The sequence below is a fragment of the Acomys minous genome (genome assembly GCF_964271855.1).
Source record: "Acomys minous genome assembly, chromosome: 10".
Lineage (NCBI taxonomy): Eukaryota > Metazoa > Chordata > Mammalia > Rodentia > Muridae > Acomys > Acomys minous.
This window is the reverse complement of record NC_140491.1, coordinates 42,767,503-42,781,698: the sequence shown is the minus strand read 5'-3', so window position 1 is coordinate 42,781,698 and position 14,196 is coordinate 42,767,503. Positions and strand designations below refer to the sequence as shown.

Below are 14,196 nucleotides of genomic sequence, written 5' to 3'. Positions count from 1 at the left end.
ACATTTGTCTCATAAAAATCCCAACAGTATTAAAGTAAGAGTGCAATTTATCTTGACTCCACTTCAAAAAGCATGAAGCCGTCTCCTAGGACATGTTATCTATTGCTCTGCATAGCCCTTAAAGAATTTAATATACCTATGGCTCACCCCTATTATAAATCTTATTCCAGCCTATCTGTGCCTACTTACGATATTCTCCCACCTTACAGGTCCTGGATCACAAAGCCCTACTCTCTGATTTCCCGCTTGTCCTCATTACTCAGTAGTCATGGAACTACTCAATCTACAATGGAATACGGTTATTCATACACACACACACACACACATCATTTTCCTTGGTACAGACTCTACTGATAGAAGTGCCAGTTTTTAATTCAACTTATCAAGAACCATTGGCAAGCACTACACCTTTGACATGAAAACTATTAGGACAATAATAACAAAAAACACCTTGATAGTTTTCTCCTGTTGTGGAATGAGTATATTTGATGACATGATGCTGTCAACAGAACGAATGGCAAAGGCAGTGCAGTGACTGTAAAGCATTAACCTCAAACAGCCTAACAGCAAGCACGTGCAGAGGAGACACCACGGCATTAAAAGCTGGAATGGAAATTCTGCCACATACTGACATCAAGAAAGTTAACTTTAAACTACAAGTTTGAGACTGACAGCAATTCCATCCTTACAGGGTTGTCCTAGGCACTATGAAGTACTATATATATCAGCCTTTACATGTTATGATACTAATCACTTGTACTGTTTGTTTGTTTGTTTGTTTGTTTTATAGTCCTTACTAGAGAAAAGGAAAGTCAAGCAATATTTTAAAACAAAACACACATTTTCATTACCACGTACATGGCCAAGAGCCATACTCAAATGCATCTTTCTTAGATTACTTAAAGACAATTTATTCTCACAGAATTATCCTTGTACCCAATACCTGGACTTTATATTATATAGAGAGTAATCTTCATAGCCTCCCCCTTCTCCGTGCCCTAGTTTACTTTCTGTTGCTGTGATAAACACCACGCACCACCACCACCACCACCCCTCAAGTCAATTTGGGGGTGGAAGACAGATAGAAAGGGTTTGTTTCACCTTGGAGGTTACACACCATGCAGGAAAACCAAGGCAAGAACTCTAACCTGGACTTGGAGGCAGGAGGTGACCCAGAAGCATGGGGGAGCACTGCTTTCTGCCTTGCTTTCCCTGGCTTGCTCTGCCTTTCTTTCACAACCCAGGACCACCTGCCCAGGGATGATGCCACCCACGTAGGGCTGGTCCCTCCCATATCAAAAGCAATTAAGAAAATACCCCCACAGATGTGCTCACAGGTCAATCTGATAGAGATCTTCAGCTGAAGTTTCCTGTTCCCAGGTGCCTCTAGTTTGTATCAAGTTAACAAAAACTAGCAAGCACAGCTTATTTTTTCCTTTGTCCGCTGTATCCCTTTCTTCACATTTCTTCTACGTTTGTATCCTCGGTTATTTTATCTTTTCGTTGTTCCTTATTTCAACAAATTTTAACTGATAAGTGTATCTTTAGTCCATTTATTTAGCATATATGTCACACAGCTTGCTCGTAAACCTACAACTTCAACACACACACTGCACTCAAGCCCCTCTAGTTAAAAGGCAAATTCAGTAAATGCCCATTTCTTTCTCCAACATAGAGTTTTGAAACTGTGAGAGGTGTTGCAGTTTAAAATCTTAAAACCGCAGCTACTCCCTGCACTCTACATCCAGAACCAACAGAGGGCGCTCCACTATCAAGGATGCTTTAAAAGCTTGCTTAGCTTCGCAACACACATACAGTACAATACGTGGCTCTGAAACACAAGGTTGGCAATGACCAACGGACTTGAATTTATTAAGGCATTTTTTAATTTAAAGCTTCAAGTTTGGATAATCTCCTGGAGCTGGGCTTCCTTCACGATGCCATGGTGGCGATCTGCTCTATGCAAATGTAGTTCTTTTCAAGATCCCTACACAAAACAAGGCTCTCGGGGTGCAGTAGCGGCCAGCACGGCTTTTCTTTGTGTAACCGGGGTCACGTGACACGGGGGAGGGGGGCGGCAAACGCAATTCTCCCGAGGAGCCAGGCACCGCAGCCAGAGCTCCCGCCGTGCGGTGCCGAGCCTCACCTGCAGGGGGCGCCCGCAGCAAGGCGGAGAGCAGGACGGCGGCCACCGACAGCGTGGAGAGCGCGGAGCCCGCGGCCCTGGCCCGCCGCCGTCCCCGCGGAGCCCGGCCCGGGGCCAAGGCCTCCATCCACACGCCGCCGACGGCCGAGCCTCGGCGTAGAAGGTCGTTACCTGGCGCGCGCCCACCCGCCGCCGGAAGTTGGCGGACGACAGGCCGGAAAGACGGACCGACGGACAAGCCGCCACTTCCGCTCGGGCTGGCTGCGGGAGGTGTGCTAGCTTGGGAGCTGGCTTGGGTACATATGGGAGACGAAAGGTCGATCCTCTGGGGGTCTCCTTCGCCTTCGAGGTCACCGAACCACTTAGGAAACCCTCCAGAACCCGTCTTTTCAGAGATTCCAAAGCTAGGAGAAGAATCTTGTGCCTCAAGAGTTCTAACCGTTGCCTTTCCATGGTGCCTGAGTTTCAGCCTTTGCGCGCCAACTCATAGCAACAAATACTTGCCAGCTAATGATTTACCGCATGTGCATCTCTCGTAAAGTTCCTGACTATAGGAGTGCCACCGCATAAAGTTCCTGACTACAGAAGTTCCAACGGTTGTACATTATCAGTCTGTGGAACTTCATGGAAGATCAGTGGAGTGAACATCTAGGAGGAATTAACAAGTGTTGCCTTTAAACGTGATATAATGGGAAAACGGAGGAAATGAACATAGATGAAGTTGACTTTCATGCTGTCCTCAGCTGGGAACATCACGTTCCATAACCTGGATTCAGGAAAACATGTAAAACCAGCTAAGAGGCCACTTTTAATGAGAAAGTGTTTTAGATTGAAAGAGAATCATATATCCACTTTTGTGCCTTTGAAAGGATTTAATAATAGTCCAGCTAAGGAATAAATTTTATACAAATGTATTGAACAATGAATGTTGAACAACTGAAAAGAGAGTGTTAAATGTTTTCACTTTAATATGAAGAAATGAGTAATACTGACCAACTTTCATTATCTTGTGTATACTGTGTCCAGGGCCTCCTGCTGAAAAACTTACACATTTATTTCAACTTTACCTCTTGTTTAGAAGTATATCTCAATCATCATAGGTTGCTGAGACAACATCCTGCTTATATTTACTATACAATTGATCTGATTTATATATTCTGTACCTGATTCTTATAGAAGCTTGTCTTTTTTTTTTTTTTCTTAATTTCAGGAAGGTGTGAGCTATTATGTCCCAAATTATAATTCAACTTAGTTTCAGTTTTCATGCAAAGCCAAATTGTCTAGTTAAAAATAGCTATTAAGTGGACTGCCATACATGTCATTCAAAACAGATCTTGCTTTTTATGTGGCCACTTACTGAAGTAACATAAATACCTGATTTCTTTTATTCTGGACATTGTGGTAGCCTTAAGGAAACAGCATAATTTAAGACATAAAAGGATACACTTTTACTTTGACTATACTTTGTTATTACTTTCCTTAAAAATCAGTATAATGTATGTTCATTGTTGTAGTGTGTCTAAGTTAAATATACATCAGTTTTTATAATTTATTACAATCAGGAAAATATTTACTCTGTGTGTGTGTGTGTTCATGCATGTGTAAGAGATAAATTGTGTATGTATTCATTAGATCAACTTCAGCATGTTCTTTAAATTACTATCTTACCCATAAAATATAAACATGAAAAATTTTACACACACACACATACACACACACTTGTGTATGTAAATATTAGTTTCCTAAGTATTGGAGAAAAGTATAATGAAAATATTGCTAGCACTTTTTTTTCTTCCAAAAAAATTACATTATGATGTACATAATAAATAGGGTTCTACCTGTTGCCAAGCAACAAAGGCTCTTGCTTTTTTTTTTTCATTCTGTTGTATTTTTGTACTGGCCTATCTCCCTTTCAGCAGAAAAAAGATTACTAACATTTAGAAAATGCTCCAAGATTAATCGTAACCTTCCATTACTTGAAATATTGGCTTTTAGTACTTAAAGGACTAAGAATTATCAAGGGAATTTAATTCACAATCCTCAAAAATGATGAGACAGTCCATGGATATGGAGGTTAAGGACATGCCGGGAAAGATTAGTATCCCTAAAAGGTTCATCTTCTCAGAAGCAATGGCTGTTGAGCATCCAGATTACCCACAGTATTGTAGCCTCTTACGGAAAATGAACATGCCTTTTGTGAAAGGATTTGAAGACAGACATAACTATGGCAGATTTGAAAAGAAATGCAACCCTGCATTTGTAAAATTTCACTCTTATCCTCCTTCAGTCCTGCCAAACTATCATTCTCACTACCCGTATCCCCCACCATACGGGCAGGAGTATCCACTGTTTCCACTTCGTGATGATGTGACCTTGGCTGATCCCTGCTCAGGATTGATGAGTCCTGGTGGAGATGCTGACTTAAAGCCTGGCATTGGCAGAGCCATACCAAACCTGGCGAGTTTCCATGACGTGAAACCTCAAAACCGAGTTCCTAGGCCAGACAAAGGATTTCAAACAACAATCAAAAGGCAAACAATACTATCACAAGAACTGCAACAGGACAGGAGATGGAATTCCAGGGAAGTATCAGACATTTCCATCAGGGCAAAACTTGGAGGTAAGTAAAGCAGCATGGCCTTTATATGTCTTTCAAGGGACACAAAGAGCATTAACTTGAGATTTTTTAGAATTTTAGCAGTTAAATTGGCATAAGTTGTAACTGGACAAACTATTTTAAATTAGATTTTAAGAAAGCCTTATTAAAAGTGATATGATATGCATATCAGCTTGTAAAATAAAATATTTAGAAAATTGAATATGTTTTTTATTTAAGTTTATTGATCAACAGCAAATATATGAACAGATAGTTTATTCTAGTTACACAAATAAACTTTGTTTTTACCAAAAGAGGATTTTTTAAATCACTTAGAACACTTAGATTTATGTATCACAAAGAGATTCCCTCTTCGTTTCTCTCCCTTGTAAACAATCTGCTGATTAAAAAATTAGGCTACATGGACTGAAATGAAATGGGAAAGATGAAGGTAAACTGGGTAAGAATAGGAACTGAAGAAAAGCAAACCGTCCATAAATAAGTGTTTCGCTTCTGAAGGCTGAGGTAATGGAACTACTGTCATCTGTATTATGACTCTCTGGACACAGATGTAGTGAGAAATATCTCCAAAGGAAAACCACAGCAACTTCTTCCTGTGCACAGAAGTGTGCATGGTAGGCAGGGAGGGAGTGATAAAAAGATTAGCATCTTTGACGATGGGAAAAGGAAAAGGTCAAACCTTTGGCTGTGGTGCTCCGCTTGCGGTGATGTTAGAAATTGGAGGGTGCTGCCACACTTCATCTTCAGCTTTATCCGGAACTTTAGAGGATGAAGAAAGACAACGTGTGAATGAAGGGCAAGGCCACCACGTGTCTGCACAGTAGAGATGCATACTTTCTGACATCCCTCCCAAAGGAAGATTGTAGTTTTTAGAAACCAAGAAGAAAGTACCAAGATAGAAAGAAATCAAAGTGAATAGGGCACTTAGCATGACTCTAGCCTCACCCTCCAGCTGGAAGGGAGAAACTGGAAAGGTATAAACAGAGGAGGAAGGTTGTGCTTTTCATATATCTCTCAGTTTATGTTGGTCCTCCAGGTGGGCTGAGGACAGTTCCTGAGTTATAAAATACATACATAGACCTATTAATGAGGTCGATGTACTTTAAAAGTTGGTTACCTAAAAATTCTATCTAGGTAAATATGTTACTGAGAATCAAACGCACTTATCTCAGCAAATAGCAAACATTGTTATTTATTAGAAATTGAAAAGGGAGCTGGGCTCACTCTTTGTTAACATTCCAATGTGTAATAGTTTATTATAAAGGATATAAAATAATATAAAGTTGGGCTGGAGAGATGATGGCTCAGTGGTTAAGAGGATGTGGGTTCCTTTCCCAGCAAGCACAGGTCAGCTCACAACTGTGACTCTAGTTCCAAGGGATCTCAGACCCTCACACCAATGCATATGAAATTAAATAAGTAAAAATATTTAAAAGAAACAAAATAATTTGTAATCACATATGCTACTTACCATGTAAGCAGAGAAACCGAATCCAATATAATTTTAAGGCAAAAACCAGAACTCTCAAAATATCATTCCAAGAGACTTTCAGTTGAAGAAAAGGCTTATTAAAGGCACTAAATTACCAAAATGTTTTTTATAAACATAGTGCCAACAACTTAGAATCATATTTATGACTTAACCTGAGACCTGTATTTTGCTGCCTGATTCAGAGTAAAACCTCAGAGTTTAGACTCCAATATCAATACAGTCTGGGCTTGAACCCTAAACTTATCTGTTATTTGACCCAGAACTACTGAGAATTCTCTGTCTAGCTGTATATCCTTACATATAAACTAAGGAAAGTAATTCATAGCATGTTACTAATGACTATTTTATATGAGTATGATTCATGGAGAAATATTTTATGTGAAAAACGGAACCTGTGGCCAAATAGCATAAATTAAACCTCAGAATATTGCCTCTTATATAAATGGGAAACAATAATGTCTCATAAACTTTTAATAGTTAAAATATATAATGCCCAGGAATTTGTCTAGACTCTGGAAGAGCACTCAATAAATAATAGCTATTATTATTATTATTATTATTATTATTATTATTATTATTATTATCATTGTTATCTACTAACAGTTTCAAAGAGTTACACTTAAGATTTGGGGATTGAGTTCTATGTATTTTGAAGTGCTTCAGTGACTTTGAAGATCCTAGAAATGTTTATTAATCATAAATGACAAGCATGTCAGATTTCAGCAAAACTAAATTTACATCCTCAATAAATCCTAACAAAGAAAGAAATCTTAGAATGTTTCACACCACATTCATTATTCTTTTGTTTTGTTTTGTTTTTCTTTAATTAATTTATTCAGATTACATCTCAGTTGATATCCCCTCACTTTTATCCTCCCATTCCTTCCTTCCTCCCTCTTTTACTCTATTCCCCTCCCTTAGGTCTGTGACATAAAGGGACCTCCTCCCCCACCATATGGTCACAGCCTATTAAGTCTCATCCTGGTAGCCTGATTAGAATGTATCACACCACATTAAATGTTCTTAATAGACTTTTACAAATATTAAACCAAGATCACAATAGATTACATTGACAATTTTCCCATCCCAATACTGTCCAATCTTTTCACTTTTTACTCCTGAATGGCTCTTCTTATATTCTTCCAGGCAATGGTACTAAACTTATACTAACTATATCTGAGCTCTTTACTGGACTCTGCTTCTCATTATGGCAGATGGCTTGGTTCTCCTTATCATTGAGAAAATAAGTTTCTCTATTGCCACCTGCTTTTCCTCATGTTGGGCTCCAGTTGGTAGCAGTATTTAAACATCTCTATATATCTTTCCATCTTTCTAATGACTACTGAGGCATTTGTAAAAATACATATAGAAGACCAGTTGAGTGAAGCAACAGTCACTTATTTCTCACAGTTATAGAGGGTAAGAAACCCGAAGTCAGGCAGTCTGAAGATTTGCCTCTTCCTGAAGCCCTCTTCCTGGGTTGCAGATGGCTACCTACTCCCTCTGTCTCTCAGGTGGCAAAGAGAGAACAGGAGCCTCAGTTAATCATCACTGCTGTTATGGGAGTTATATAAGCAATAACATGTGTACTAATAAGTGTTTCATAAACTGTTGAGCATTTAAGCTGTATGCCATAAACTTGGCTCACTCTTTGATATTCTTTAATTTCATCTTTCAAGTCTGGTGACAAAAAAGATAAAGAAAACACAGCTCAGAATTGTAAAAAAAAAAAAAAAAACAAACTCAAACTGAGTAAGAAATATATTCATTATTTGGACCCAGAATAAACGGGGGGGGGGGGATGGTCAGGGGTTACCAGAGCGGAATTCAGAGAGGAACACTGAGCACCTGGGCTGTACAAACCACCTCTCACAATTGTTCCTCTGCCAACATCTCTGTCCAAATAGCTCCGATAGTTAAACTTCAGAATCCAAGGCTTGTACAATGGATTAATTCATGGGGGAAAACTATGATTAGAGGACAGAGACGACTGTTCTGTCTCTAGGAGATGACAAAAGGACTATCTATGGAAACTACCAGAGTTGCTACAGCATCCTTACTTCTGCTAGTCACCTGAGTAAATCACAGTGGTTTCTGAATGCTTTAAAACTCTCTAATTAAAACACTCCAAAGAAATCCATTTACAGTTTAAGTGCAAGGCTTTCCTGTGCTGGCCCTTTCTTCTCCTGTTCTTCCATCATCCCCTTGCTAATATTTCATACAGTAGCTAAGACTAACATTCTGTAGTTTCTTAAGAGCATTACACTTTCATAGACCAGGCTACTACTGTACATGCTGTGTCCCTGCCTGAAACAACTGTTGTTTTTTTATCCACTTCCCCTTTTTTAAAAAAAATTAAGCCCTATTTAATTTTCAAGATTAGATCGGTTGTCATCTTCAGGAAGATGTTCCTAACTCCTGACAATCTGGTTGGAAGAGATAGCCCTTTTCTGCAACCTCATAGAACTCTGGGCTCCATTAATGTTGCAATTGCCACATGGTGGTTTCAGAACGTACCTGTACCAAGTTCCTTCTTGCTCATCAGTACCTTAGAACCACACTTTGTGTTTCATCTTGATATGTCAATTAGCTTCTACTCACAAGAAAGCAAATACTTTGAAGACTATGTATTTTGTTAAATATAGTAAGTAGTACATGGCTAGTGTCATAAAATGTCTAACTTATTGTTAGACGGACTGTCTACATTGGGATAGTACACACACACTATATACATACACAGATTCCTCCCTCCCTCCCTCCCTCTCTTCCTCCTTCCCTCCCTCCCTCTCTTCCTCCCTCCCTCCCTCCCTCTTTTCCTCCCTCCCTCCCTCCCTCCCTCTCTCTCTCTCTCATTCTCTCTCTCTCTCTCTCTCTCTCTCTCTATATATATATATATATATATATATATATATATATATATATATATATCCACTCTGTAGGCCCCTGCTGCTTCTGCTAGCTTACTTTGGTGTTGCACTCCTATTAGCAGAACCATCCATTGGCACTCTGGGTACTCAACTGGACCTGGGAGGATTTTTCCCCTAGCATTTTTTTTTTACATCTCTTGTACTAAAGCCCCTGGCTTCATACATTGCTACCCTTACTTCACCCCTGTTAGGGTGCCCAATCACTACTAATTTTCAAGATAAAATACTTTTCACTAGCCTCAACCCCTTAATATGCCCCCATCTTGATCTTTCTATGGACTCTACTCTTACCTTTCCCTTTAATATCTGCATAAGAAAGCTGAATAGTCTTAAGCAGAACTCACCATCTCTTACTCATCCACCTGCTAGGTCTGTCTTTCCATCAACATCTAGTGCTCCCTGGCTGCCCCTGTACCCTTGTCACAATGGATCTACATCCCTCTCAAGCTACATATTTATATAAGGACTGACTCTTCCCGGGTCCTATACCCATAACAGACCTGCCAAGACAAAAATGATTTTTCTTGTCTCTAACCACCTCCTACTCTTTCTGAAATCCCAAATGGCAAGCTCTTGCTTGTCTCCAATTTATCAACTCTACTGAAATCCTTCCTATTCTGACCCAACCCACCACTGCCAAATACCCACAGCCCTTCAAAATACAATATGATTCCTTCCCCCCAACTATACATGGTCTCCTATCTATCAACACCCACCTCTTTTTTTAACTTAGAAACCTAATGCTAATTGCTCCAAAGAAAGATTCAAGACCATTAACATGATGTTAAATTAAAATCATTTGTGGATAGTCAGTCCATAAATACATAATCATACATAAATATATTTTAATAAACCAATATTTTGAACATTATTGTTTGCTGGGTTTATGGTATTTGGCTTTCTTTAAGGGCATGGATTTTTCTGTTTCTTTGGTCATTTTTTGTTTTTTGAGACAAGGCTTTGCTGTATAGCCTTGGCTGTCCTGGACATGCTTTGTAGACCAGGCTGTCCTAGAACTCAGTGATCCATCTGCCACTGCCTCCTTGAGTGCTGAGATTGTAGGCATGCTCCACTGTGCCCAGCTGGGGTTATGGTTTTATAATTTTCATTGTGAAAGCAATTTAAAAGCAAACATGTTGTTAGATCAGGCAGAAACAGAAGCAGACACCTGTCAATGGATAGTGGGGAAGGAGAAAGTGTCTTATCTCAGTTAGGGGAAATGTGCCTGAGGCCATCAGACAGAAATAGCAAAGAGTGAGACCTGGCAGAGTCTGCTGTAGCAGCTCCTCATGGCAGCAGCTTCTCTAGCACTTTGCCATTTATCCTTTGAGTATCTGTTGGGATCTGTCAATCAGCATGATACATCCCCGTGTTAGTATGCCAATATTTGGAGGCAGGTGGCCAGGAAAACTTTTAGGTTCTTTTTAGAAGTTAATAACTGTATCATGTAAAACTATACAAATCCAAACAAACCAAAACATTAAAGTTAAGCATTTTAGAGGTCTGACGTTTTCTCCTTAGTCTAATATAAGAGAAACATGGTGACTCCCAGTGGATTCAATGGGACCATGAAGTTTTATTGGTGCCAACATTTTGTTCTGTGTCATTTGTTGATGTTTAGCCAAGATGGTGGTAAAGTCACATGATATTTGCCTTTATGATATCATTAGCAAAGATGGCAGTCAAGACACTTGGTTGCTTCCATCTTGATGAAGTTCCCAGGCAAGATGGGGGATGGACTCACTTTACCATGTGGCTGACTTCACCTTGAACAGAAAAAAAAAATATCAGTCACCACATGGTTTGCTGCCATCTTGGCTGGGGACTTCATCAAGATGTCCTGTCGTGCATGTGAGCTTTGAGTTCAGATCTTAACCTGCCAATTAGACAATGACCACACTTGGAAGTACTTTCTCCCTCCAAACCTCACTGACTTAGGTAACTTCAGTAAATAAAATGGCAAAGGGTCTGAAGGCCCACCTTCAAGTCTCTTTTCTATCTTCACTCAGGTCTTTTATTTTGTACCTCCATTTCTGTACTTCAGGATTTGCCAGCACAAGCTTCTAAACCTGATTCCCTAAACACTCTCTCAGCCACTAATCTGGCTGAAAAGACACCCCCACCTCTACCCCCACCCCCACCATCAAAAGCAGAACATATGATGTTAGCAAATGTCCCTGTGCTGTTTAAGCTGAGATTCTGCCTTTGGATGGGAATCGACATTTCCACTCCAGACTCACATGTTTGTCCTGTGTGGGTCAGTCTGTCCTTCTGACTCTGTGACTAGGAAAAAAGAGAGCATCCTGAAGAGTTACCCCATCCTGGAACTGGGCTGGTAGTGTTCCTTGGGAGGTCATGCTGCTGGGACTCTGAAAGAAATCTTCTAGCTACTCCCTCAGCTGCTTATGGACCCTGCTTCCTTGAGCTGGGACCATAAAATATTTCCCTCTCTTTCTTTATTTTGCTTTTGGTGGCCAACTTTTCTTTTAAAAAAAAAAGCATATAGCACTCCACATTTGATCTTCAAAATGGTGGATTCTACAGAGACTGGTGCCATGATGGGGCATGGGCTAACTTTACGATGTGTTCAGGTGGTTTGCCATCAGTACACTTCAATTGCCTATTTCCCTGAAAAGGGTTAGAAATGGCTCCACTTTACAAAGAAGCTTTGTAAAGGAATGTAAAGTTTGCTTCGAAGATTTTTTTAAAGCACAGTTTTCGTCTAAGGAGGCCATATCTTATCTGTGGGGTGAGTTAGTCACCATTATTTACTTTTGGCTTACTAAAGTTTATAGCTTGAGAAACAGTCTTGGAAAGCCAACAGTCTTCTGCTGAGCTTGCATTCTAGCTGTGTGCGTGAGCTCTGGTTTGTACCTTCTGCTGTGGCTACAGTATCTGCAGCTCAAAGTGAATGTTGGTTTTACTATAGATGCAGATAGCCACAAATTCCATGTAACACGCTAACATTCTAGGCCTCTGCTCTAACACAATTTAAAGTTTTTGGGTTGGTCAGCATACACATTTCTTGTTTCATTTGATGTGCACAGCCAAGTTAGGAATTAGAAAAATAACTAACTAGTTCAGAGCCCTAAACTGAGTCCAGGATTGTGGTCAATTATGCTCCAAATTTTAAATTTTGTAATCTTAGCATGAACTTCATACAATTTGAGGAGCATCAAACCAAACCTATAATTTGCAGTAGCCTTGTTACAGTTTTATGCGCATTAAGTGAATGATTCTAGTGGAAGAAAAAGTATCACTGTGTTTTTTTTTTTTTACCTACAATGCACGAATTTTTGGATTTTAGGTTGGACCAGCCCACTGAAAGTTACTGCTTTACCAGTTCACGAACATGAAAGCGACTTATTAAGCCGCATATATAAATTTGATGAGGATGCAACAAGTACAGTAAGATTTTCTTAATAACATTATATAATATAGTTTGTTTATATCATTGTGTGTTAGATATTTTCTTCCCAGAAAAAAAGGAGCTACTATTCACAAAGTGCATCTCTTTTGTAGCACAAAACACCTTTGTTGGTTTAGATAGCACCAAAATGTGTAGATAACATAACAGCAACCGTAAAATGAAGAAAACTGCTTTTCAGATAGGGAACATCCATACCACATCCCAGTACAGCATATACCTTAGTTTCCTATTCCTTGAAAAGGGGGCCCCTCCAATTGGTGACTTCAAAAACCTAGCAGCATGGTGTTAATATTAAATATCTTCACCCTCCTTAGCATATACAAAACATTCTTTTGAATACATGAGTTATAATTTGACTGTTATTTTTTAATACATGAGTAATTTTCAAGTTTGGTAGCCCATAGCAACAGGCTCAAATACAAGAAATACACACCTTGTTCATTCATTCATTCTCTCTCTATCTATCTATCTATCTATCTATCTATCTCTCTCTGTGTGTGTGTGTGTGTGTGTGTGTGTGTGTGTGTGTGTGTGTGTATGTAGTGGCATTGAGAAATTATTGAAGTCTGCACCATACAAAAGATCATGATTTTCATGAAATTATAAATTTTAAAAACTATTAAAAAAAACAGGAAAAGGTGAGAGTAGCTCTAAATTGGCAAACATAATTCACAGCTCTGTTGGTGGTACAGCAGCAGATTCGATATGGTTAAAGAAAAAATTTGATACGAATGCATAAATCAGAAGAAAATGTATATTATGAAGCACAAATGTACAAAAAAGGTAGAACTAGGGAAGAATCAGGAACAGAAAAGAAAGAACATGTGTTTATTGGCATCCCAGAAATAGAAGGTAGAATGAGACAGAAGCAAATGTAAGATACAACTGTTATATCTGTGGTTTTCTAGGGCTTTCTGGGGCATCCTTTCACATTTTCTGCTCTGCATTAAATATGAAGCATGAGCCAAAAGTAACAGCAAGAGCATCCTTTCTGACAGTGCCGTCCCTGACAACAGTAATGATAGCAGAAGTTGCCATGAAGATCATGAGGACACAGTAGCAAACTTGGGAAAGCTCGCTGCCTTACATACTGTGTAGTGGTCGCATTGTCGAAAATCTGGATAACAGTAACCATCTTTTGTTTTGTCATATCGAATCTGAAGAAGTTAAAAGAGAAAGTGACATTTTCAGTGCAGGTGTTTGTGATATTAAATAATTCTTATTGTGTGTGCTACTAATATCTTGTTAGGATAAATATGAATACTTCTCAAATATGACACTGCTTCAGTGTCAACAGAGTTGCCAAAAGTCCCTAAGAGTTACAAGTCAGAATCTTTGCTGATCAACTCCAAAAACACAAGACACCAACAGAAGATGCCATGAGGAGGCTAATTTCAGAAGAAACACATAAGTGATAAATCTGAGGGCATAGACTCCAAAACACTGCATAAAGAAACTAAGACACATAGAAGTAACCACTTATAAGACCATAGTCAGGATGTAGAAGACTGTATGTCAGAAAAAGTCAAGTTCTAATGACAGTTTGTCAGAATACCAGTGATTTATCAAGATGATGATCAGCAA

General features: G+C 39.2%; 2 protein-coding genes across 5 annotated transcripts in view; one reads left to right on the top strand and one right to left on the bottom strand.

Annotated features, from left to right (window-relative positions):
• ZPBP (zona pellucida binding protein) overlaps window positions 1–2,619 on the bottom strand; it is a 191,120-nt gene extending 188,501 nt beyond the window's left edge. The window contains exon 1 of one of the 3 annotated variants that reach the window (XR_014782265.1): window positions 2,147–2,384. Coding sequence is in view for 2 of the 3 variants with exons in the window: in XM_084797308.1 (XP_084653434.1) it covers window positions 2,147–2,273 (127 nt within the window). In the remaining variant the exon portion in view is untranslated. Of the gene's footprint in view, window positions 1–2,146 lie in introns of all 3 variants that reach the window. The other 2 variants (XM_084797308.1, XM_084797307.1) reach the window with 2 other exon arrangements.
• Window positions 2,620–3,372: 753 nt separating this feature from the next.
• The window catches only part of SPMIP7 (sperm microtubule inner protein 7), a 49,184-nt gene continuing 38,360 nt past the window's right edge, over window positions 3,373–14,196 (top strand). The window contains exons 1-2 of one of the 2 annotated variants that reach the window (XM_084797306.1): window positions 3,373–4,766; window positions 12,490–12,590. In XM_084797306.1, coding sequence (XP_084653432.1) covers window positions 4,193–4,766; window positions 12,490–12,590 — 675 coding nt within the window. In that variant the 5' untranslated portion in view covers window positions 3,373–4,192. The remainder of the gene's footprint in view (window positions 4,767–12,489; window positions 12,591–14,196) is intronic. The other variant, XM_084797305.1, reaches the window with a different exon arrangement.